Source organism: Perognathus longimembris, chromosome 18 (genome assembly GCF_023159225.1).
Source record: "Perognathus longimembris pacificus isolate PPM17 chromosome 18, ASM2315922v1, whole genome shotgun sequence".
NCBI classification, from domain to species: Eukaryota; Metazoa; Chordata; class Mammalia; order Rodentia; family Heteromyidae; genus Perognathus; species Perognathus longimembris.
This window is the reverse complement of record NC_063178.1, coordinates 24,706,575-24,729,820: the sequence shown is the minus strand read 5'-3', so window position 1 is coordinate 24,729,820 and position 23,246 is coordinate 24,706,575. Positions and strand designations below refer to the sequence as shown.

The window sequence follows — 23,246 nt, the reverse complement described above, 5'->3', positions numbered from 1 at the left end:
GTCAGTCAGTCCTATTGACATAAAACCGGTTGTTGGGAACCGTCTGCCGCCCCCACGGCAGCCTGCACAAAGGTGAACTGTGAACTAGACGGAAGGCCACTGGAGCAGTCCCACGTGATGCCCTACCAGGAAGAATGCTGTTGGAATGGCAGAGGTTGATTGTGCACCTGGGAGCCAGGCCTGGCTGTCACTGAGCCTTACCTACTTGCCCTGCCTGCCACACCTTTCTTTCTGCTTGTTTTTGTTGTTGTAGTTTAAGAATCAGCCAAGTGTGGTGACTTATTCCTGTAATTCTAGCTACTTAGGAGGCTGAGGTCTGGAGGATCCTTGTTTGAACCCAGTTCAGGAAGAAAAAATTGCTAGCCTTCAGTTCCAAAATAATCAGCAAAATGCTAGGCTGGAGGCATAACTCAAGTGGCAGAGTACCAACCTACAAGCACAAGGCACTTAGTTCAAGCCCCATCACTGGCCAAAGGGGGAAGGGAAAAAAGATGACAGAGAGAATGGGAAGGACTATGAAGCCACTAGAGACTCTTGCACTTCTAGAAGTCTTAAGTGGAGTTGGTTTCCGTTGTGATCTTTCTAGGATGGGGGGCATAGAGCCATGGATACGCATTTAACAGCAGGAGGTGGAAGACTTAGGAGACCTTGTCATCCTTCTCCCTCAAGGGGACACATACACAATAATCTAATTTCCTCTTGTGGGACCCCCCCCTCCACCACCTAAAGACCCCCCTGCTTCTCAGTGTGCCACAGAGGGTGGGGACCAAGTGTATAACACAAAAGTCTTGGGCAAACATTCAAGATCCAAATGTTAACTTCCAAATGCTGACTTCCTTGCTAACAGCGCCACTCCACATGCACCGCTTCCTGCTTTGAACTTGGGGATTTTCCTCCCTTTGTGACTTTGTACTTGTTTCTTCTTCCTTGAGATTTCACCCCCCAAATACCTACCTGATGGATTCCTCTCCAACCCAAAGACATAGGTTCAGGGAGGCCATTTCTGGCCTTTCTCCCACATCAGCCTGTAACCAGCAAAGAAACCACAGGAATGCTAAGAAAATGCAAGTCCCTGCGTGGCTTCTTTTTACAGCTCACATCCCTCCATCACATTCAGTCAAAAGCCCCTCACATGGGCCGCCTGTGGGGGGAAAGGCACTGTCCCGCTGGATCCATAACACTCCTGACTCTTCCCTGCTGCCCTTGGCAAGAACCACACACTCCCTCTTTCGCTTGGGAAAGTGTCCTTTGCAAGATGAATTCTTGGACCTTCCCTGCCCGTGAGCCTCACAGGCCAGCCTCTTGCTACCCTCTGGCATCAGCTCCTATTACCCTTCTCTTATTCTCTCCCTTTAGGTCTTTATTCCAAAAATCACTTTCTCCCTGAGCGCCTCCCTTGCCACCCTAAGATGTGAAAGCCCTCTTCCTCTTCGATGCCTTTTGCCGGCTTTGTCTTTCCCCTTCATGTTCGTTGGTGTCCCAAGTTTTATTATTATTCATTTTGCTGATGGCAAGGACAACAAAAAGTGTCTGGAGGAGCAAAGATGTTCATGTTTTGTCCGCTTCTGAGTCTTCAGTTTCTAGAACCCTGTGCAGCTTGTAGTAGGTGCAGCGTACATGTTGAATTCATAGAGGGAAGAGAAGCCACACCTCTGTTGAGTAATGCAGTCGGAGCTCAAATCTAGGTCAATTCCTGCCCAGTGTTTCCACTCTGAGGAAACTGTAGTTGGTCTAGTGCTGCTCCCCTTACCCCTTGCCTCCTTGGGACGCTGTGGTACTGGCCTTCTGGCTCTCTCTCTGGCTACATTCTTTACCAACATGCCTCACGTAGCACCTCTGATGAGGACTTGCTCTTCTGAGCTAACTGCCTTGTCTTATCATTTGAGAGCATTTTGATGACAGTCCTCCAGGTATGGGAACCCCAAGAATGCTGGCAGGGTGTAGCCCCTTCCCCCATACCCGTCCTTTAGATCATCTGAAATCTGGGATCAAGGAGAAGTATTTGGGCATCATAGATCCCCAGGACCTATCACAGTGCCCAGCCAAAGTAGTTGAAGTGAACTGAAGTTGATATGGGTCACCAAACTGTTCCTGTCGTTTATTTAGAAAATAACCATCACCGCCGGCAAGTCAGTGAAGGACTATCAGAGACAGTGACGGGAACCTACATCCTTTCCCCTCACATCCTCTAATGAGCTTTCTCTCAAGGCCTCCGTGCACTTACGAAGAAAGATTACAAGTTGCTTTGTCTCTAGACCTATGTAAATGGGGTCCCACTTTTGTCTGTTCTTCTTTAAACAGGCAACATGTATGTACACGTCATACCTTATATGTAAAGATGCCTTGGGAAAACATAGCTATCTAAAGAGAGAATCTTCCGCATACCACCACCACATGGAGCACTGTCCAGTGGAAATACCATGGGAAAAAATAGAAATGACAAAGGAGTCATTTTTGCTCGTATATTTTCCTCAGTCAGAAAACTGGGCAAAAACCTAGAAGCAAGGGAGTCCTGTCAGGGTTGAATGTATGTAGTAAGGCATGTGGGACCCACCATGGACGTTATGGTTTAGATGTGGAATATCTATTTGACAAGATTTAGCCCCCAACCCAACATGTTATTGGATGTGGGTGAAGTTTTAGGAGGGGGTCCTAGTGGGAGAGAGTGGGGTCATTGGAGGCCTGCCCTTGGAGAGGCTGTCAGAACCCCAGCCCTCCCCTCTGCCTCCTAACACCTTCTTCCGCCTGTCCTCTTCATCCTCCTCAGTCTCTTCCTCCTTCTGTTCTTCCTTGCTTCCCTCATTCTCCTCCTTAGCCCTCTCTTTCTTTTTTTTCCTCTTTCTTTTCCTCCTTCCCTTCTCCTCCCTCCTCATCTCTCTTTCCTGGCCACCATGAGGTGAACATGGAATTCCTGACATAATGTACTGTGCCCATCACAGGCCCAAAGAGACAGGGCCAAGTCACTTTCCTTCTTTTAAGTTAGTTATCTCAAATAATTTGTCACCGTGGTCTAAAGCTGACTGGCATAGTGGATAAGGAACAGGAAGTATTCCAGACAGCACTCACTGCTGACAGTGAGCGGTGAGGAAGTAAAGCAATGTGCAGAAAAGGCTTGTGTTGTATGAACGAGAGAACTGCAGACAATGAGTGATTGCTTGACTTAAACGGTAAAACTATTCTGGGTTAGAATTCCAGGGTGGCACATCCCTGGAATTAGAGCTGAAGAATGTATCATGCCAAACTTGGAAAGCCTGGTGAATATGCCCATAGGGATCCATCCCAGGACATGAGGGATTTCCTGGCTGCTGGACTTGAACTTGAACACTAGGAATTCCAAATTCAGAAGCGGGAAACACACTGAGATGGGTTTCAGTCCCTATAGGGAGCACAGAAATACACAGATACCCTGCACATTCCCTAACAGAGGGGAGAAGTCACATAAATACCACCCTAATAAGTCCAGGAGATAAGTTCAGTTTATTGGGAACTTGGGGAGCAAAGTCTTTAGTGTCTAGCTCAGGTCTTTTCCTCCTTAACCAGCAGGTTAAATGTGAGCAGAAATGGAAAGCTCATTTTAAAACTCTATGTAAGACTTCCCCAGAAATTCAGAGTACTTGGATCCCAGTGTTTTATTGAATTCATCTGAAAACGGTGTTTTTAATTACTTTGGGATTTCCTTCCCCTCCTCTAACCCCATATCATGGAACTAAGGCATGAAAAAACAGGGCCATAGCCCTGCTTCAAGCCTGTTCACTATTCAGTTTTTGAAAATGCCTTTGGCATTGTCAAGACTAAAATGTTTTCGTTCAGTTCGATTTTTCCCAGAAGGAAAGCTGATATTGTAAGAGGAAAGTACAGCTTTAGAACAGTGGTGCTTTCCCTCTGACATGCCCGCAGTAGCCGCCATGGCACCCAGCACAAGATAAGTGCCCAGGGATCTCCACTGACTGGTGTGTGAACCATTTCTCACTTTCTGAGGGAAGGGAGCTGCTGGGGAAGCAGTTAGGATCTCTGTCTAAGGCTACCTGTACTAAAGTATGAGACCTTGTCTGAAAACCCACCTGAAAGAAGCAAAAGGGTGAGGGATAGTAGAACTCTTCCCTAGCAAGCTTGTCAAGGCCCTATGTTTAATCCCAATTATCGTAGAAGAAGAGAGAGAGAAAGAAAGCAGAGAGGGAGGGAGGAAAGAAGGAAGGAAGGGGGCGAGGGGGAGGGAAGGAAGGAAAAGTTATATACGTGGAGTCACTGTTTTAAAATGCTTAACAGAGTGGTCTACCAGCAGGATGGACACATTGCTTTGTCTTCAAAGACAAATACAAGGTCATGAGAAAGCTAGTTACAGCAGTGGCTCATCCAGCCTGAGAACAGTCCTTTCTCTGGGACCATGTTGAATTTTTTATTTGTTGTATATTTGGGCTTGAAGAAGATTCATTCAGTCAAGCTGACTTGTGGCACAAAAAAAGACTAGTTCACCATACCTACTAATCACATAAATGTGGTTATGGAATGATAGAAGATGGTTTATGAAATCATTTCAGAGCCGTCCTTTCAACAGTAATTATAACAGTCCTATAATGCCTTTCAACCAAGTGACATTGGCAAGAATCAGCCTGAGCATTTTTAATATTCTAATGAGAATCACACAAAATTACCACTGCAATAAAATGACAGGGTTGTGTTTAATTTCTTCCACTGCATTTCTTTTATACTTTCCCTTTTAACATTAAAACATACTTCATAACATCTCATCCCTGGAGAAGGCTGCCTAAGTTTCCAGTTGCTGTAATATAGTTAAACCATAAAATTGTTTCCAGATTACCAACCATGAAATGGAAAGACAATCTTATTTGTGAATTTATAAATCAGATAATCTCCTCAAATGAATCCTGAAATCAGAAACACTTTCATGATGAAATAGGAGGAGAAAAGAGATACCTTTTTGTAAATGGCTTGGTGTGCATGTGCAGTGGTATGGGGTACCTTTTAGTTTCCCCCATGCTTGTCTGCCCAGCTGTTCTGGGAGAGAAGGAGAGAGCATCACCCCCGTCGACAGTCGAGCTCAAGTGTTGGAATGCTGAGGGAGATAACAGTGAACCATCTGGTTTGAATTCAGGGCCTGAGCACTGTCCCTTAGGTTTTTCACTTAAGGCTGGTACCTTAGCACTTGAGCCACACTTCCACTTTCAGCTTTTTGCTGGATAATTGGAGATAAGAGTCTCCAGGTTTTTCTGCCTGGCCCAGCTCCAGCTATGATCCTCAGATCTTAGGCTCCTGAGTAGCTAAGATTACAGCTGTGAGCCATTGGTGCCCAGCCATCTGATATATTTTGTCTCCTTCCTGATGTCCAATGACACAGCCTGGGAAAGACCACCATGGGAGTGTTCCTGTCCCAATCACAGCTACTGAAAGGAGAATCAAGAGCCTAGATTGGACTAGACACAAGGCCTTTCCTCCAAAGCACCCAAACGGCAATGCACAGTCACCCCAGGTAGTTCTACATCTGTGTCTAGACCGCCTGAAGAATATGCAAATGGAATGCAATTAGGGAATGTTTTTCCTAAAGTCCTCAAATCATGATCTCAGGGAAGCCTAGGGGAGAAGCCAAGTTACCCACTGAGCCAAGCAAGGTGCCAAAGGCACATTGGAAAACTTGTGACAAAACCCACACGGTGACATTCTGCAATTCTAGCCACACGGATAGCCAGGAGAAGATAACATCCTTTGTCCAGAGTTATTCTGTGCTTCACTTTGGCTTTCAATGCCACTGCTTTCCTTTGTTGAACAAGGTAATGAGAACTGCTGACCAGCGCGAGGCATTAGAGAGAACACTGGCTTAGCCCTGATCACCATGGTCCCAGGACCTCATAGCAGGTTCTTGGTTGTTCTACAGCTACAGACTTGTCTGCTTCCTTGGCACTTGCTGGGATGGGGTAAGATGGCAGACATGTAACCTTGAATGCACCTTCCTTGAATGCACTGTGGTGGATAGAGAAAACTCCTGTAAAATAAGATTTCCGGGCAACGTTTACCCAGTACTGTGCCTGTCCCCAGGGAGGCCATTCATTTCCAGTTTATGTGCATCCGTACAGGAGCGTCACCCCCACCCCCATGGCTTCTGAGACACCTTTGAAAGTTGAGGGTCCACCAATTTTGTGTTTCTGAGGGGGGTTTACTAACTTGCTTTCCTAATTTGAACTTCTAACTAACCTTTCTCTTTGACATGTTGACCGTTTATGGCGAGAGAAGTCTAGGAGCACAGGTCTGACTGAAGCGCTGCGCTCAGAGGTTTAGCACGCCTGGGATGCCTGAACGTAGTCTCTCCCCAGAGATGCCTTTCCACACTCAGTGCTGGAGACATCTCCCTCCCATCTCATTGGAGTAGAGAGATCACACTAGCAATACTCAGTTGCTGGGTGCCGTATTTTCCCTCTTTGGTTGATTTCCAACCATTAACTATCCAGATTCTGCTACATGTAGCCAAGAGACTCAGTTCTGTGACGGCATGCCCACTTTAAACCCTAGAAAGCTTATGGCATCCTGAAGTCAGAGAATGTAACTGAATCATGAAATTAACCTTAGCATTTCACAGGGTATAGATAGTAGAAGGTTATATTTCTGATGCAAAACTGAAGGCCCCATAGCTTGAGAATGTTGTCCATTGCTGCGAAGTTCCCACGACCCATGCCCCGTGCTCACAAGTTGCTATATTACTTCTCCATTGAGCACCAGGTAATGCAGTTCTGTTACAACTAAGAGATACAGTGTATGAATAGCCTGTTTGTATACCATACATTGCTGACACTAGAGGCCTTGGAGGCTGAGACTTGATGGTGATCGCCTATCTCAGGCTGGATCGGTGGCCACTGAACATCAGCTCCCGGGTTGCATTGTTTATATGCGATCGGCACATGCTCTATTACTTAAAACAGTCTCTCCTCTCTTCTTTCCCTGTTTTTAGCTACTAAATATGTGTGAGTTCACAGGGGATGACACAAGATACCACCCTTCTTAGTCCCTTATGTTATTTTTATAATGTGTTTGGGAAAGCAGTCATAGGACTGGGAAATGTCCATTGTCTGGAGACCAGAAATGTGAGCCCATTTCAAATGCCTGATGTATCAGCAGAAAGCCTGAAGAGAGAGAGGTACCATTTCTGTCTGTGGTCAATAGCTCAGGGCTTTTCATTTCTCTTTTTCTATTAATGCCTTGGGATGGTCCAGTTGTTAGGGATATTCATTTTCTTGTCTGACACTGTAAAATCCTCCAGACTAAAGTTTATGTGGCATTAGACTGATTATCCCCTATTCTTGATACGACACAGTTGTTTCATGTTGCCCCTGGGCCATGAAACACTACATGTAACTACACATGCAACACACATCTCCATCACTCATGCCAAAACCTGATGTCTCTGAGCTGAGACCAGATTAGCAGTGTGTGGGTTTGTGCAGTACCAGGCCTGGACATCCCTGGTCCCTGAGACAAGCCATTTGTGCAAAGTAAAATAACAAATGCAATGCAGGAATGCTCAGAAACACACAGCGTATGCACAGAATGGTTTCTGCAGAAGGTGTGGTTTCCCATCCCCAGGAGACCCCTGCTGGCCTGTGCACTGTCTTTCTTGAGGCCAGCAGCTTAATACCCGCTCTGATTCTGGACTCTTGATCTCAAGCCAAAGATTTAAGGGCTCTTCATGGTTCTGAGCCAGGTTGGGGTGAACTTTGGTGGCCTGCTAGGTGGTACCTTTTATCACCCTCAAGTAGATCATTCACCTGGAAAAACCAGTCTGAAAGTCAACAAAGGTTTAACAGACAATTCTCTTGTTTTCCAGAGAGAGGATGCAAGCCATGGAGAAGCAGATTGCTAGTTTAACTGGCCTTGTCCAGTCGGCGCTTTTTAAAGGGCCCATTACAAGTAGTAGCAAAGATGCATCTAGGTAAAACAATAAATAAGTAAATAAATAAAAATAAAGCAAGCCATCCCACTTAACAGTGATTCAATCTGTTTCTCTTTAATCATTAAGATGGTTCATTCATTCAAATTCATTTCTTCATAATCATTTCAAGGCTGAAAAGATTCTTGTCTCTACGAATCAGGGAGGTGGGTGGGTTTTTGTTGTTGTTGTTGTTGTTGTTGTTGTTCATCTGTTTGGTTTTTGTTTGTTTTCCTTCTGGTAATTCTTGGACCAAGGTAACACTTTGGCCCAAGAAAGGTAAATGGGCTTCTCGGTGCATGTGGCTTCGTGGACCACCAGCTAGCTGCACGGTGCCTGCCATCACACATGCGCACAACTGCCGCCATCTGAGTCACACTTGCGCCCGCTCCATCCCGGTGCCGGCTCACATCTGGCCAGCTGTGGTGCTGACGCCCAGTGCCCTCATTGCTTACCTGGTCCCATCACTGCTACTTGCTTAGAGCAGCGAGAGGGAGGGGGCAGACGTGGCAGAGGCATTCGGGGTGACGGCTTCCCATAGCTGACTCTTCTTTTTCTCTTCTCCAGTGAGAAAGTGGTGAAAAGCACGGGCAACAGGAGCCACACAGAGAGCCCTGGTGAGTGAGTGCGCGCGCTCGGAGCCTGAGGAAGCCCGTGGGTCCCCAGTGGCCGGCCTTTCCCCGAGCCCCCTGCCGTAGCCCTGCCGATGCTCACGTGCCACTTGTAATCATTAATTCAGGGGGCAGAAGCACTGCCCTCTTCCTCCCGTTTTCATTCATCCGTGCAGTCGTGCGTCTCAGGCGTATGCGTGTGCCCGGCCCTGGGTGGCGACAGTGGCTACACCGAGCACGGTGCACAGCGCTGGCTGCCCCAAGCTTGGAATCTATGGGGACGTTGGATGTGAGCCGAGTCCTGTTAGTGTGTTGAATGTCAAGCAGCACACGATGTGCTACATATCCCCTAGATGGGGGAGCTGCAGCCTTGCGGGGTGGTGGGAATTATGGCCTTGGCTGGCCGGTCCCTGCTCCAGCCGGCGCTGAGCAGTTCGTCTCCACAGTCAGCAGGGCCGCTTCTCCAGCCTTTGCTCGGAGATCAATACGCTGCTGGGCGAGCACTGGAGGATTAGTTCATGGCAACTGCTGAACTTATCTTTAGAACAACTGCCAGTTCGTTCTGGGGGTAGTCATTCATTCCCTTATTTTGTTATTGATGACAAGAGTGGCAGGAGGGAAGGAACTTCCTAAAGGCTAAAAGCTTCCATCCCTGCGGAATCCGGGCCCGACATGATTCATATCTGGCACCATTGTTCTGATCAGCGCGTGCATGCTGATTTCCACTTTGGTTGTTCATAGGAAGAGGAGAGATATAATATGAGTGTGCAGTGCGCAGGGCACTATTTCCATGCATTGCCCCACGAGCTCCTCCAGATACAGCTGTCCCACGGTGCTGATAAGGGAACAGAACACACATTCCCACACATGATGGTGTCTGCATAGCCCCTGCATGAAGTTAGCCCATGATAAGTGCTTTTACGTCTTCATTCGGAAGCATTCTTATCAATGTTCTTCTTGAGCAAGGTAGAAGAAGCCAGGGTCGCTTCCTTGAGTGTGGAGTCCGTAGGGCTAGGGCAGTGGCCCTGGGGGCACAGGGAGCTGTCGCTTCAGGCCATGCGTTTTGCTCCCCAGATCTCTGCCAGGTTTGGTTTCTTCTCCCAATGTATCCAGGTAAGACATTGTCACCCAGCAGCCTTGCGCAGCACCCGAACAGATAATTCTTCCAGAATCCTAGGACACAAGCCCCAAGACAAGAATGATTCCTGTAGTGGAAATAACTAAATGGAATTTCCTACACACTCGAGGATCTCACCTGGCCAAAAGTACCCAAAAAGGGAAGCCCAGACTTTCTGAGTATGTGAGGAATATGCCCTTTTACTGTAGATAGAGAAGAATGGAAAGGATTTCCAGTTTAAAACATGTATGTGTGCTGGGCACTGGTATCCACGCCTATAATCCTAGCTACTCAGGGCTGAGATCTAAAGATTGCAGTTCAAAGCCAGCCTAGGCAGGAAAGTTTGTGAGACTCTTATCTCCAATTAGCCAGCTAAAGGTGAGAAGTGGAGGTGCAGCTCAAGTGGTAGAGTGCTAGCCTTGAGTGAAAAAGCCAAACAAGAGTGAGAGGCCCTGACTTCAAGCCCTGACACACACACACACGCACACGCACACACGCACCATGTATGTTGTTCTGTGCTTTGATCACTTAACACACATGACTCTGCAAGGAAGATGTTATTGTTAATATTTTATATGAAAAGAAGTTCAAACTTAAACAGCTAATAAGAATGACAGCCCAAGAGCCTGGTGCTGGGGGCTCACGCCTGTAATCCTGGCTACTCAGGAGGCTGAGAGCTGAGGACCTTGGTTCAAAGCCAGCCTGCACAGAAAAGTCAGTGAGACTCGTATCTTCAGTTAACTAACCAAAAAAGCTGGACATGGAGCTGTGACTCAAGTGGTAGAGCACTAGCCTTGAGCAGAAAAGTTTAGGGGCAGCCCCTAGGCCCTGAGTTCAGGCCCCAGGACTGGCATAAAAGAAAGACAAGAGGAAGGAAGAAAAGAAGGGAGGGAGGGGGAAAAATGACAGCCAAATTGTGTCAAGTCCCAAACCAGTGTTTTCTGTCACAAGGTACACGAAGCATGAAAGGCACACTTGCTAAGACATAAGTGAGCAATCTGAATTTTCTGGGAAAGGTAAAATATCAAAAGGACGAAGGTTCTGGAGATGAACCTGGTTCTCGTTACACCCTCTGGAGCAGGAAGGAACCGAGTATCGCCTTGCTCTGGAGGCTTGAGCATGATGGCAGGTCTTAGGGATCTAATCTGAGCGGGGACCTGCTGGGACCCCCACCACACATCCACCTCCACCGTGAATCTAGGCTTCAGATCTCCCCTAGCCGTCACCCCGCCTGCCCTCTGGGGTTGCTGAGACTCTGAGTGGGAGGGGGAGCTCTTTCAGCACTGCTGGGAGACAGTACTCCTGGCAAAGGCCCTGAGCCTCCCTGGAGGTGCCTGGCTCCCCAACATAGGCCATATTGCATATACTGACTGCATTCACCCACACATTGAGGCTGCCCCCCATTTCACAGGTAAGCGTGAGAAACATTATTACATTGCTCACCTTGATCACTTGAGAGTGGATGCTGAGAATGCCTCCTGGGTTCTAAGGCGAGCCAGGGAGTGGGTAACTAGGTGTAGTACAGACATAGAAAGAGGTTTGGAGAGGCTGAGCAAAGACAGTGCGCATGACCTGCTTTAAGGCCATGGCCGTGTGGAGCTGAGATAATGGTGGGGAACTAGGATGTGAAAGACCTGGGCTGGCCGCAGAGGAGGCGATCTCTCCAGAAAAGGGATTCCACATCTGGTAGGAAGAAGGCAGGGGGTGGGGGGGAACAAGGGAAAGAGAGGAAGAAGGATGAAAGGAGCAAAGAAGAGAGGAGAAGGAAGGGGGATGGACAGGAGGAAAGAAAGAAGGTGCAGAGAAAGGGAGGGAGAGAAGAGGGAGAGAAGAGCGGGAGAGAGCAAGAGCAGGAGGAGGAAGAGGAAGAGAGGAGAGACGGGAGGAAGGGAAAAGATGGAAGGAGTGAGGAAAGGAGCCAAGAGAGGCAAGGAGGGAGAGAGAAGATGGAAGGGAAGGGGAGATGAACAGGAGGAAGGAAAGAAGAAGGGAAGGAGAGGCAGAAGAGAGGGGAGACAGGCTCCTTGCGCGGGCACCATGCCACGCCTAGCTGCTGGGCTCTGGCACCGTTCTGCCCCGCGCGCACCCATTGCGTGACTTGCTGGTTTCCACACTGGAAGGAGCCCACCGAGGCCTGTGTCGGGATGGGGCTGTAGCTGACTCCTGCGTCCTAAGGCCCCCTGCTGCTCTTTCCTCAGGCACTGCCCAGGCGTCGGGAGGGAAGAGTCTGGGCGCCCTGGAGCCCCCGGGGCCTCCCAGCCAGCCCCTGCCTGCCAGCACCCCGGCCGTGCACGTGAGCCTGCTGGACATGAAGCGCAGCGTGGCGGAACTGCGGCTGCAGCTGCAGCAACTGAGGCAGCTCCAGGTAACGCCACGGCCCGTCCTCCGCCCCGCCTGGGCCGCCTTCTCCTCCCCGACCCCCAACCTGCAGCGGCTCTCCCCTCTCCTCACCCCCCCCCCTTTCCCGTGGGGCTCGCTGAAGACACGGGGAATAGAAACATAATGGCATTTCCCCACACATTCCTAATCCTGATCTAGAACTTTCCCCACACACACAGCCAGCCAGTGAGTAGCAGCTGCCTTAAGCTGGGCCTGCTCTGTACAAGCAATGAAAACCCATTCCAACTCTGCTTCCACAAAGGAAGCTTCAAAGGAGAGGGGCCAGTCCCAGGGGGCTGACTCAATCAAGGTGCTTCGGGCAGCTTCGAGGATGATGAGGATGATGGTGAGGAGGAGGAGGATTTGCAGGAAGCTGTGATTTGCCTAAACTCCTGGTTGACCATAGAGGTGATTTCGTAGGAAGTGTCTATTACTGTTGATGAAGGACTAGATGAACTATAGGGCAATGGGAGCCGGGGTGGGAGGTGACCCTTTGTGCCACAGATCCAGTATCAAGGGTCATAAGGGAGGGCACACGTCTTCAGGAGATCTGGAGTCTGCATCCCAGCCCAGCCTCACACCTACTTTTGGCTGCTTGTGCCAGCAGCTGGGCCCAGAATCAGACATCTCTCCATAAAGCTCCCTTCAAGCTACTGAGGACCGGGTTCTCAGTACCCACAGGGTACAGTTTCTTGCACCCAAGGAGTACTATCAGGATAGAAATTTGAAACAAGCCCCTGTGCCGCTTGGCATGCTAGTGACATAAATCTACCTACGCCTAAGAAGTGATTTTGGCTCATTCTCTACCAAAGGGACCGCGCGCGCGCGCGCACACACACACACACACACACACACACACACACACACACAGCCAGGGGTAGTGGTAACTGCCTTCCTTATAGTTCCAGCACTCAGGAGCCTCAGGAAGGAGGTGGGAGACCCTTTTTGAAAAATCTAGGTGAAAGAGAGATGGTCCCTGAGGCCCTGGGGGGGGGCGGGGTGAGGTGGGGACTGCTCCGTCCTCAGACCCTTCTGTCTCTGGAGTCAGGTCCTGGATATGCAGGACAGTTGGTGCAAATTTACTTAAGTCACCATCACATCATACCATCCCTTACACCCCTTATGTAAACTTCTCTGTGCATTGCAATTTTTCAGTAAAAGCTACTTTGCCGTGAAATGAAACATTTAGGTAGGACTAGGGTCGTGTCGGGGAGCCACAAAGTCAAATGCCTAGTGTGTCACACGAGGTCACAAGGAGGGACCAGGACAAACTGTCCCCTGCAGAAAGTAACTCAATTCCAGATAGAGGCTTAGGCCTGTCTCTCCTAACTGGAAGCTACAGACACTGAAACACACTAGTATTTCAAGATAATCTGGAAATACAGGTTTATTGTTAGGAAATTATTGAAGCTCATAGTTTCAGTACTCCAAAGGCCAAAGATCTAACCTGCAAGCCAGAAAGCCTCTGTCAGCTGCCAGGTTCTTGCCTTGCTCTCTGGAGTGAAGCCCCTCTTCCCGCTGCCCTGCCTTCTAGCGCCATCTGCTGGCTCTTTACAACGTGTCCTCCCCTCATAAGAGAAGGGAATGTATCATTTATATAGTGGTCCCTTATCCTCTCTCAAAAGTGAGCAGGTTTGAGTTTAGAGACAAAGCTGGAATGGTATACGTGTCAATGTCGTGCTTGCCACCAGGTGTGGTGGCTGTAATCCCAGCTACTTGGGGAACGTGGAGATTGAAAGGATGGTGGTTCAAGGCCAGCCCAGGCAAAAAGTTAGCAAGACCCCCCACATCAAAACTTAACTAACTAGGTATGCTTGTACTGCAGGCTACACAGGAGCCATCATGAGGAACGCCACAGTCTGAGACTAGCCCAAAAGGCTAGACTGCTAGCCTTGAGCAAAAGAGCTCAGGGACAGCGCCCAAGCCCTGAGTTCAAGTCCACCACCACCACCAATAAAAAAAAAAAAAGTAAAATGAAAATAAACACATTAATGCCATGTATTTTCAGGGAGATTTCCAAGGAGACTGAGGTGCATTTGTTGCTGTGGCTGCGGTGTTGGTGGCTGGCTGGCTGGGAGAGGCCTTCGCAGCATGCCCCCACCTTGATCCACCTGTGAGCTGTGGCTCAGTGTGGGACAGTCACTTTAGTCACCAAGTTCTTCAGCCAGGGGCTAGCCATGCTATGGAAACCACACAAATTCCTTTAGTACGCCAAAGGTGCTCAATTTTTGGCTGGTGCTCTGGGAACTGAAGAGTATGCAAATGAGGGAAATTCAGTACTGTGCCCTCCCCCCCCACACACACACGATGCTATTATGTCTCTGTATCCCAAGCACCCCTCCCCTCCAGCTGCTGGCTTTTTCAGTCAGGGGAGTCTCTGTAAGGCAGAAACTAATAATAATTAAGCTCTGGCAGCACCAATTCTCCTTTGGTGGACTGTTATTATACACCCAAAATCAAGTGCAACTCCAGAGTGATTATCAGCCCAATAATGGAGATATGTGAAGTTCTCTACAACAGTCTCCAAAGAACAAAAATTGAATTCGAAATTCAAATGTTCTTTGAGCTGTGTTATAAAATCACGAACGTGAATGAAATCTTTTGTGCTTGGCAGCTAGCTCCAGTAATTAGATAATTAAATCACTGGGAACTCTAGACGGCAAGCGTCTCATATTTGAGCACTCCATTTGCAGAAATGACGGTTCTGCACAGGACTGGAAATGAGATGCAGAGGCCAAGGGTACGGAGATTGTAACGGGACAAAGGGGACATCAAGGAGAAGAAGGAGCAGATCTGCAAAGCCGGTCCAGCAAGGCCTGAGTACAGATTCACACACAGACACACACACACACACACACACACACACACACACACACACACACACACACACTGTGTGACTTCATTGGTGTGGGTTAGAGGCTAGGCTGCTGGTTCTAGAATGGCCCAGGATAAGAACTAGTGCTCTCGAGGCTGGATGTGTTGGCACATGCCTGTAATCCCAGCTCCTCAGAAGATGGAGGGCTTTGGACCATGATGGGGGGCCAGTCTAGGCAAAATCAGCTCAAGAGCCAATCTGAAAAACAAAGTGGAAGCAAAAAGGGCAGGGGTTATGGCTCAAGTGGTGCGGGGTCTGCCTAGCACATCTGAGGCCTTGAGCTAAGGGCAGCCATCGTTCGAGTACTGCCAGAGGAAGGGAGGGGAGGAGGAAGGAAGGACCTGCGCTAAGTTCATTGTGAACGTTCAACCCAATGAGGTGTCTTTTGAAAATATTGAGGTCATTCTGTTGTCACAAAGGAAGACAGATGAAGGCCCCCCCCACCCCGTAAGTCTGGAAGACACAGTGACTTGAAGCCTCCGTGCGCAGGCTAGCAGCGTGTGCTCGGCTGCGTCACGCGTGCTGCCAGCGTGCTGTGCAAGGCCGTGAGCCCCTGCGCACCTGTCACCTGCATGTGGCTGGCAACAATGGAAAGGGATCTCAGAGCTTACAGAGGTTCTCGTCAAAGAGGGGTCAACTGCTTCCATTCCTTCTTTTTATTTTTTTTATTTTTTGGCCAGTCCTGGGCCTTGGACTCAGGGCCTGAGCACCATCCCTGGCTTCTTCCCGCTCAAGGCTAGCACTCTGCCACCTGAGCCACAGCGCCGCTTCTGGCCGTTTTCTGTATATGTGGTGCTGGGGAATCGAACCTAGGGCCTCGTGTATTCGAGGCAGGCACTCTTGCCGCTGGGCTATATCCGCAGCCCCTTCCATTCCTTCTTGATACACTGGAAATGATGCAAATAAAACGTGTGTGTGTGTGTGTGTGTGTGTGTGTACACACGTGTGCGAGCCTGCCTGGGTGCTTTCCCTCAACTGTTATACTCAAGGATAAGGCTCTACCACTTGAGCCACAGCTCCATTTCCAGCTTTTTTGGTGGTTAATTGCCGATAAGAGTCTCTTAGACTTTCCTGCCTGGACTGGCTTCAAACCATGATCCTCAGATCTCGTCCTTCTGAGTAGCTAGGATTACAGACATGAACCACTGGCTCTGGGCAAAAACAAAACATTTCTGATGGATGAACACACACACACACACACACACACACACACACATACACACACACACCAAAAATAAAAATGCCCAGCACGTAACAGTTTTTCCAGAATAATCCTCCAGATCCCCAGAAGTGACTGTGTTTCTGTCTTTCTCTAGGGGCTGAGGACAGAAGGATATTTCTAGAAGATAATAGTTTCTATGGAGCGGGGAGGAGATTGGGCCTAAATACACAGAATAGATACATTCTACTCCTCTCTAAATTCCTTATTCAACTTCTGACTGGTGAAACTTCCAATTATTTGGGACTTAGTGTTACATTTTTAAGATGCCCTAGAAGTTGCTGTTTCTTCCTAGAAGAGGGTGGATCCACATATAAAAAGAAACAGCAGTACACAGAGCCCTTGTCTTTGAAAAGTTACCATAGTGTGTCTTTTAATAGCCTGCTCCCCCATGAGAAACTCCAGGAGTTTTAATCCCATGAAGGAGTGACTAACCCCAGAAAAGTACATAGAAGTTGCCCCATCTGAGACAGACTGGTCTTCTGCCTCCCCAGGAGGAAGTAATACACGGAGCTACCATGAAAGGGAACATTAAACTGCTGAAAATGTTAACCAAGCCATAGCCAGATGTGTAGGCTACAGCAATCTGTCCACAGTAGAGAGCGATCAGCAGCACCGCATGCCTCTGGGACCACGTACCGTTTGGTTTGTTCTCAAAGCCAGAGGGAAACCTATCCAGGTGGCTAGGAGTCATCCTGGTATCTGGCTGTCATCCTGATTGGTGATCTAGACTGTTCAGTGTCACTACCAGACAGCTGCATCGAGTCCGCCCTCCTCCGGGCTGATTCACCTGAAACTCGAGAATGAGCAGAGGACATACAAGGCTACTTGGAGATCGGTGCAATTCGATTTCAGCCGTTTTCTACTTGGTTCATGGAATTGATGTGGCCAACTCATTGAGTCCCGTTAAAATTTTAATGGCCAAGAACATTCTTTCTGTCTTAAGTAGGCTTATAAAAACGTCAAAGGCATGGCATGTTCAACAAATTACATTCCCAGCTATGAGAGAGTAGCTGCAATTCTTCTTGTCTCCTAACTAGATAACTAGAGAAGTGAAAAATAAACGACAGGTAACCCAGGACATCTTAACAGAGCCTGCAGCTGACCCTGCTTCCTGCCCTGAAGCATTTCTCAGACGAACTGCAAGGAGGGAGGGAGGGGGCAGGGAGGGGGAGGGAGGAAGGGAGGGAAGGAGAGTTAAGCTAAGCAGCCCTGGGATCATCTTGCTGGGTTGGAGAGATAAGATCAAAATTTGAAGAGCTGAAGCAGCTCCAGGGTGTGGAATGGAGTGCCAAGCAAAGGAAAGCTCTGCAGAGAGTCATTATTGAATAATACCAGGCAGAGGCCAGAGTCAGCTGAATACTGTCCAGACCTCACACAGGCCTAGGAGCTGTTTGTTTCAACAAACAAGAGAAAAATTTTGTCCTGTACCTGGGCAGTTTATAAATGTCAGAAGGGCTGTGCCCTTTCATCTTAGGACTAAACAGGTCCTAAGGAGTACCTGAACAAAGCTTTAAAAATACGCATCTAGCTGGGCGCCGATGGCTCACACCTGTAATCTTAGCTGCTCAGTAGGCTGAGCTCATGGCTCGAAGGAAAGTCCCTGAGACTCTTATCTCCAAGGAACCGCCAAAATGCTCAAAGTAGAGCTGTGGCTCCAGTGTTAGAGCGTCAGCCTTGAGCAAAAAGGAAACCTCAAGAACACTGTCCAGGCCCTTGAGTTCAAGCCCCAGGACCAGCACACAACCACACACACATACACACACGTGTGTGTGCACACATGTGCATGCACCTCTTAGAAGTGTACAAGTTCTTTAATGCACAGAATGCAAATTATGGTGAAAGGCCCCACACAGCCCATAGCATCAACTGCAAGGAGGCCAAGGAAGTCTCTACTGCCTACAGTGTTCTGCCCATCCTGAGCAACATAGCAAGACTAGGAGGCAGAACAGATGTCTGCAGACGAGAAGGCAACGTTACCGTGTCTTTACTCACAAAGGATATGGCTGTGCAAAAGTGAAATCAAAAAGAATTTTTCAAAACTACTACTAGAAATACATGAGCTTAGCACAATCACCAGAATCAAGTCAGTATATTTTTTTAAAAATAATTAATGGGTCTATTGGTGGAATCCCCCTCAACAATAAAAAAGAGTAAATGGCTGAAGCCCCACAATATGACTTAAAATTTTAAAAACCAGGCACTGGGTGTGACTCAGTGACAGTAACACAGTCAAGGCCCTGCGTTCCATCCCAGCACTAGAAACATAAAATGAAGCCAGACAGAAGGGCGTGCACACTGAAGATTCCCTTCAGATGACAAGGGAGGACAGAAAGAGCTCTCCACAGTGACAGACCACAGACGTCCCTGGTGCTGATTGCAAAGAATCTGGAAGGAACTTTTGGGAGAGAAAAAAAATGCTATGTCCTTTTTTAGTGGTAGTTACACCAGTACATCCATTTATCAAACACAAGTGGGTCTTTAAAGTGAATATATTTTATTGTGTTTAACTACACCTGCGTGAAGTTTATTATCTTTGAGGCTTAAGCGTCACCAATGGCCTAAGCTGCTGGCGTTCATTCTCAGGCCTTAAGAGAGGAATGTGGGTCCACATGAACTCATCTTGTCTCTAGTAATGTATACCTTCAGCTGGGCTGTGGCCTGGTCACAGTGCCTCTAGCATCAGGCAGGAAGGATGGGGAAATAGAAGAAAGTCCTAAGGACCTACATTGACATTTGTTTTCTTCAGGAATTACTTTATTGCTGTCCATGGCTAACAAAAGCAAAATGGAGAGCGCTCTGTTGGTCTATGAAGTACCTCCAATGGGGTCCCTCTCGCCAAGCCTCCATTTCTGGCATGGAAAATAATAAAAGGCTAGAACCCAGGGAGAGCATCTCCCCTTCTCTCTTCTAGTATCGGGAGTTGTATTTAAATATTATGTCAATAGAACAAATACAGTGTGTGGACCTTCTGTGTGTTCATAGCTGGGAACAAAACAAATGTGTTCTTTTGTCATAGGCTGGTGGAAAAGTTCAAATAACCCTATTCCAATCCTGACCGTGCCTTCTGATGATCAAGTGACCCTGAACAAGTCATTTCACTACTCAGGGACATAGGTTTCTGGTTTCCAGTTTAAAGCCTTCAGAACATTCTAGCAATCACATCTCACTTGACAGTCATTACTAATACCCATTGCTAATGAGACTACAGCATTGTTCAAACTCGATGTTGCAGAGAGCTGTGCCCAGCTCATGGCGGACTGACCCCGGCTGTCCTCGCACACCTCTTTCCTGTCCTGTGATGCTGGCCTTGGTGACAGGCCAGAACCATTCAGGAGTTCCTAGGGTGCGGTTGTGCCTCAGACTGAGTAAGTCAGAATCTCCAGGCAAGCACTGCACCACCGAGCTACAAACTCCAAACTGGTTCTGTGAGGCTGGGTCTTCCTTTGTAGCTTAGGCTATCCTTGACTTCATGATCCTCCTGCCTCAGGCTCCTGAGTGCTGGAATTACTAAATATCTACCACCAGGAGTGAGGAGCCATTCCCACCTTTCCCTTTCATGTGCCCAGACAGAGATGAAAAACGCAACCATGACCACACAGCCACTAAGTGATGGAAGTCGGACTTGAACCCAGGCAGTGATCTCTATGCAATGCCAACATTGGAGCCTGTGGTGGCTTTGCTGGTGGCCCAGCTTGAAGTATGTGGTTCTTACTCCAAATATGAAGGCCCTGATGAGGCTTCAAGCAGAGCTAAGGTGACCAGATTGCAATGGCCCTCAGTGTGTCCAGTAAGGGACCATTAACAACAGTCGCCTCATTCCCAGGAGATTGTTCATAGTTGAGGAAACAGTTGAGCCCATGAAACCAGAAAAATAAGGAAGCAATGGAAATTTACTAACTTATTTCTGGGGGGCTTTTGAGGTCATGTAACAGTATCATTGTTTTTATTAAGGCTGGTGGGGGAATTCATGTGGATGGATCAACTGCCAGAGAATTCTCCTGCCCAAGGACTTCAGTGTTGGCTTGTCATCCTCTGCTCTGTGGAATGAGAAACTAGAGAGTTCTATAAACTCAATGAAAATTCTAGGCTTATTTACACAAGCAGCTTCATCAAATCCAGGAAAACTAGCTAACTGCCAAAGGCCTTGGACTCATCTGAAATCGTTCACATTGCTTCCATCAGCACCAAGGCTTATGTTTAAGGGTCTGAGCCTATGGTGTTGCTAGCTGGCAGGCTACAAACAGGTGAGGTCACGGACTCTCTCCTAACAGATAAGCTGAAACAGTCTATAGCCACCTAGCTCATGGAATCTTCAGAATAGCCATGCCAAGAAAATTAGATGCCCTCGTTGTGGTGGAAAGGAGAAATGGAAATGGAGAGCAACATGTCTATGTAATATGGCCAGAGTCTCACAGTGGGGTCGGGAGAACGTTCAGAGGTGGATTCAAAGTCTGCTTGGCCCCAGGGTCAGTGTCTTGGATGCTCTATTTGAAACATAGCCATGATGCACTGGCCAGAGCACACATATAGAAAGGATCCTGGGTGTAGAAGATATAGGCATACAAGTCTGGTTACCACTTAGCTCCGAAAACTCAGCTGTTGGTTATAGAAGGATGAGTATATGGTTTTGCATCCTTCCCTTTCTGAGAGAAATAGTGGGCTGCAGGCTGTTTAAATCCACTTCCGAGGTCCCCACAGAGTCAGGCAAGCAGGGCCCGTTGAGGCTGACTGACTTCTCTTGTCCAACAGCTGCAGAACCAGGAGCTGCTGCGGGCCATGATGAAGAAGGCGGAGCTGGAAATCAGTAGCAAAGTGCTGGAGACCATGAAGAGACTGGAGGATCCCGTGCAACGACAGCGCACCCTGGTGGAGCAAGAGAGGCAAAAGTATCTCCACGAAGAGGAGAGGATTGTCAGGAAATTAAGGTGAATGTCAGTCGTGTGTGGCGAGTCCAGCTGTTGGCGCTGAAAGCTGACTTGGCTCACCAGGGAGAGCCTCTGGGTTGTTGTTTCCTCCGTGCCCACTTGGGTGCAGTCAGAGTTTTCCTGTTCCTGACTTCTCCATGGAGGTCTGGAAGAGCCAACAGTCCCCAGGTGACCAAGCTTCTCTCCTCCCGAGTTAAAACATCATACTCCGTTCCAAGGCTCAGCACACACTGAACTAAAGGGAGTGAAGGGCAAAACCCAATAATAAATGAAGAGTCTGCCTTTAAGCTCCATAAATTAAAACTAAAGTACAGAATAACACAGCGTCTGACACTATCCTATTACCCATGCGTACTGTCCCGTCTGGCCAACCTGGTGTCCTTGAAAACTGGCCCCCGAAAAGTAGAAGATCCTTTGCACCTCTGCAGAATATCCCAAGCCAAACCCAGCGAGGGCTCTAAAGTGCTCCCGCCCTGAGAGTGGGCACGTGGGGCGGGGTGGGTGGTCCACTGGGGCAGCCCGGTGAGTGTTTGCCCCGCGCCCGCCCTTCCTCGGGCCCTCCATGTGAGCTCCTTCTCACTGTGCTGCTTCCCCCACAGCGAGCTGGAGGACTTTGTGGAAGACTTAAAGAAAGACTCTTCGTCGGCCAGCCGAACGGTGACTCTGAAAGACGTGGAGGACGGGGCGTTCCTCCTGAGGCAGGTGGGGGAAGCCGTGGCCTCTTTGAAAGGTGAGTGTTTTGCTGGCGAGAGGTGGGGAATCTGCATTCCCACGCGGCGAGAGCCTCTCAGATCTGTCTGTGCTGGGCAAAGGCAGTTGGTGCCATCGTGGGAGGCGGGGCGGGAAGATCGCTTCAGCCCGGGATTTTTGACACCAGTCTAGGTAACAGAGATACCCAGTCTCGAGTTTGAAAAGAAAAGGCTGAGCCTGAGAGAAGAATAAAGATTGAGGACAGTGTTTCTTAGAGGGAAGGGTGCGTGCGGTATGTGATGGAGGAGGTGAAATTGGAATGCAGCATTAACGTGGGGAAATAATAACAATGAAATCCTTCACCCATATAACCATAACTGATAAAAGCCACAAAGGGAAGGGAAGGAAAGGGAAGGGATGGAGGCAGACATAGAGATCATGCCTGCAATCCTAGCTACTCAGGGGACAGAGGTGAGGAGAATCTCAGTTGAAGACCAGGTCAGACAAAAATTTAGCAAGACCCTTGTCTCACCCTATAATCTAGTCATGATGGTATATACACCTGGAATCCCACCTATGCTATAAATACCAGGTCAGCGGGACCCCATTCACTGAGGACAACATAACATTGGCCTTGTCCCAAATATACAGGAAGGAGTGAGCGCTTTCTAAGTGCTCCGTATGGGGAGGAGGATCTGCGGGTGGGAGTTCTGGCATCTTCCTGCAGTTGACCAGCTGCTTTGGCCCGCAGGAGAATTTCCCATGCTACAAAACAAGATGCGTGCGGTGCTGCGCATCGAGGTGGAGGCGGTGCGCTTTCTGAAGGAGGAGCCGCACAAGCTGGACTCGCTGTTGAAGCGCGTGCGCGGCATGACCGACATCCTCACCCTGCTGCGGAGGTGACCCGGCGGGCGGGGTGGACCCTCCCACGTTCTGTTCCCCATACCTGGGGAGCAGACCCCTGCGGCCCCTGAAGTTTGATTGCCATACGGCCCATGCGTGGGCTTAGAGTGACTACACTGGGAACCGGGCGCCAGTGGCTCATGCCAGTAATCCTAGCTGCTTAGGAGGCCGAGGTCGAGCGTTGGGGTTCAAAGCCAGCCTCAGCAGGAAAATCTACACTTAATCAGCAAAAGGCCAGAAGTGGAGGTGGCTCTAAATGGTAGAGCACTCATTTTGAGTGAAAAAGCCAAGCAAGAGAAGGTAGGCTGAGTTCAAGCCCCAGTACACACACACACACACACACACACACACACACACACACACACACACACTTACCATACATGGGCTGGCATGTAGCTTAATGGTAGAGCACATACTTGGCATGTCTGAGACCCGGAGTCCCATTCCCAGCACTGCAGAATTACTACTGTTATGATTAAAAATAAAATTAGTAGATATAATACACAGTATTTTTAAAAATCATTTGAAGGCGAGTTAAAGTAACATTTTCAAGTCTAAGAAGGGTTTCACATACAATCTTACTAGCCTCCT

General features: G+C 48.6%; 1 protein-coding gene and 1 long non-coding RNA gene across 2 annotated transcripts in view; one reads left to right on the top strand and one right to left on the bottom strand.

Annotated features, from left to right (window-relative positions):
• The window catches only part of Kiaa1217 (KIAA1217 ortholog), a 266,366-nt gene that overhangs the window by 224,238 nt on the left and 18,882 nt on the right, over positions 1-23,246 (top strand). Inside the window, 6 exon segments of the mRNA XM_048367460.1 lie at positions 7,832-7,936; positions 8,501-8,550; positions 11,860-12,026; positions 20,887-21,062; positions 21,662-21,792; positions 22,504-22,651. Coding sequence (XP_048223417.1) covers positions 7,832-7,936; positions 8,501-8,550; positions 11,860-12,026; positions 20,887-21,062; positions 21,662-21,792; positions 22,504-22,651 — 777 coding nt within the window.
• LOC125366766 lies at positions 168-13,063 on the bottom strand. Its single transcript, XR_007213970.1, has 3 exons — positions 13,053-13,063; positions 8,686-8,689; positions 168-1,012 (listed from the first exon to the last, which is right to left on the bottom strand). It is a non-coding gene; the product is annotated as an uncharacterized LOC125366766 (long non-coding RNA).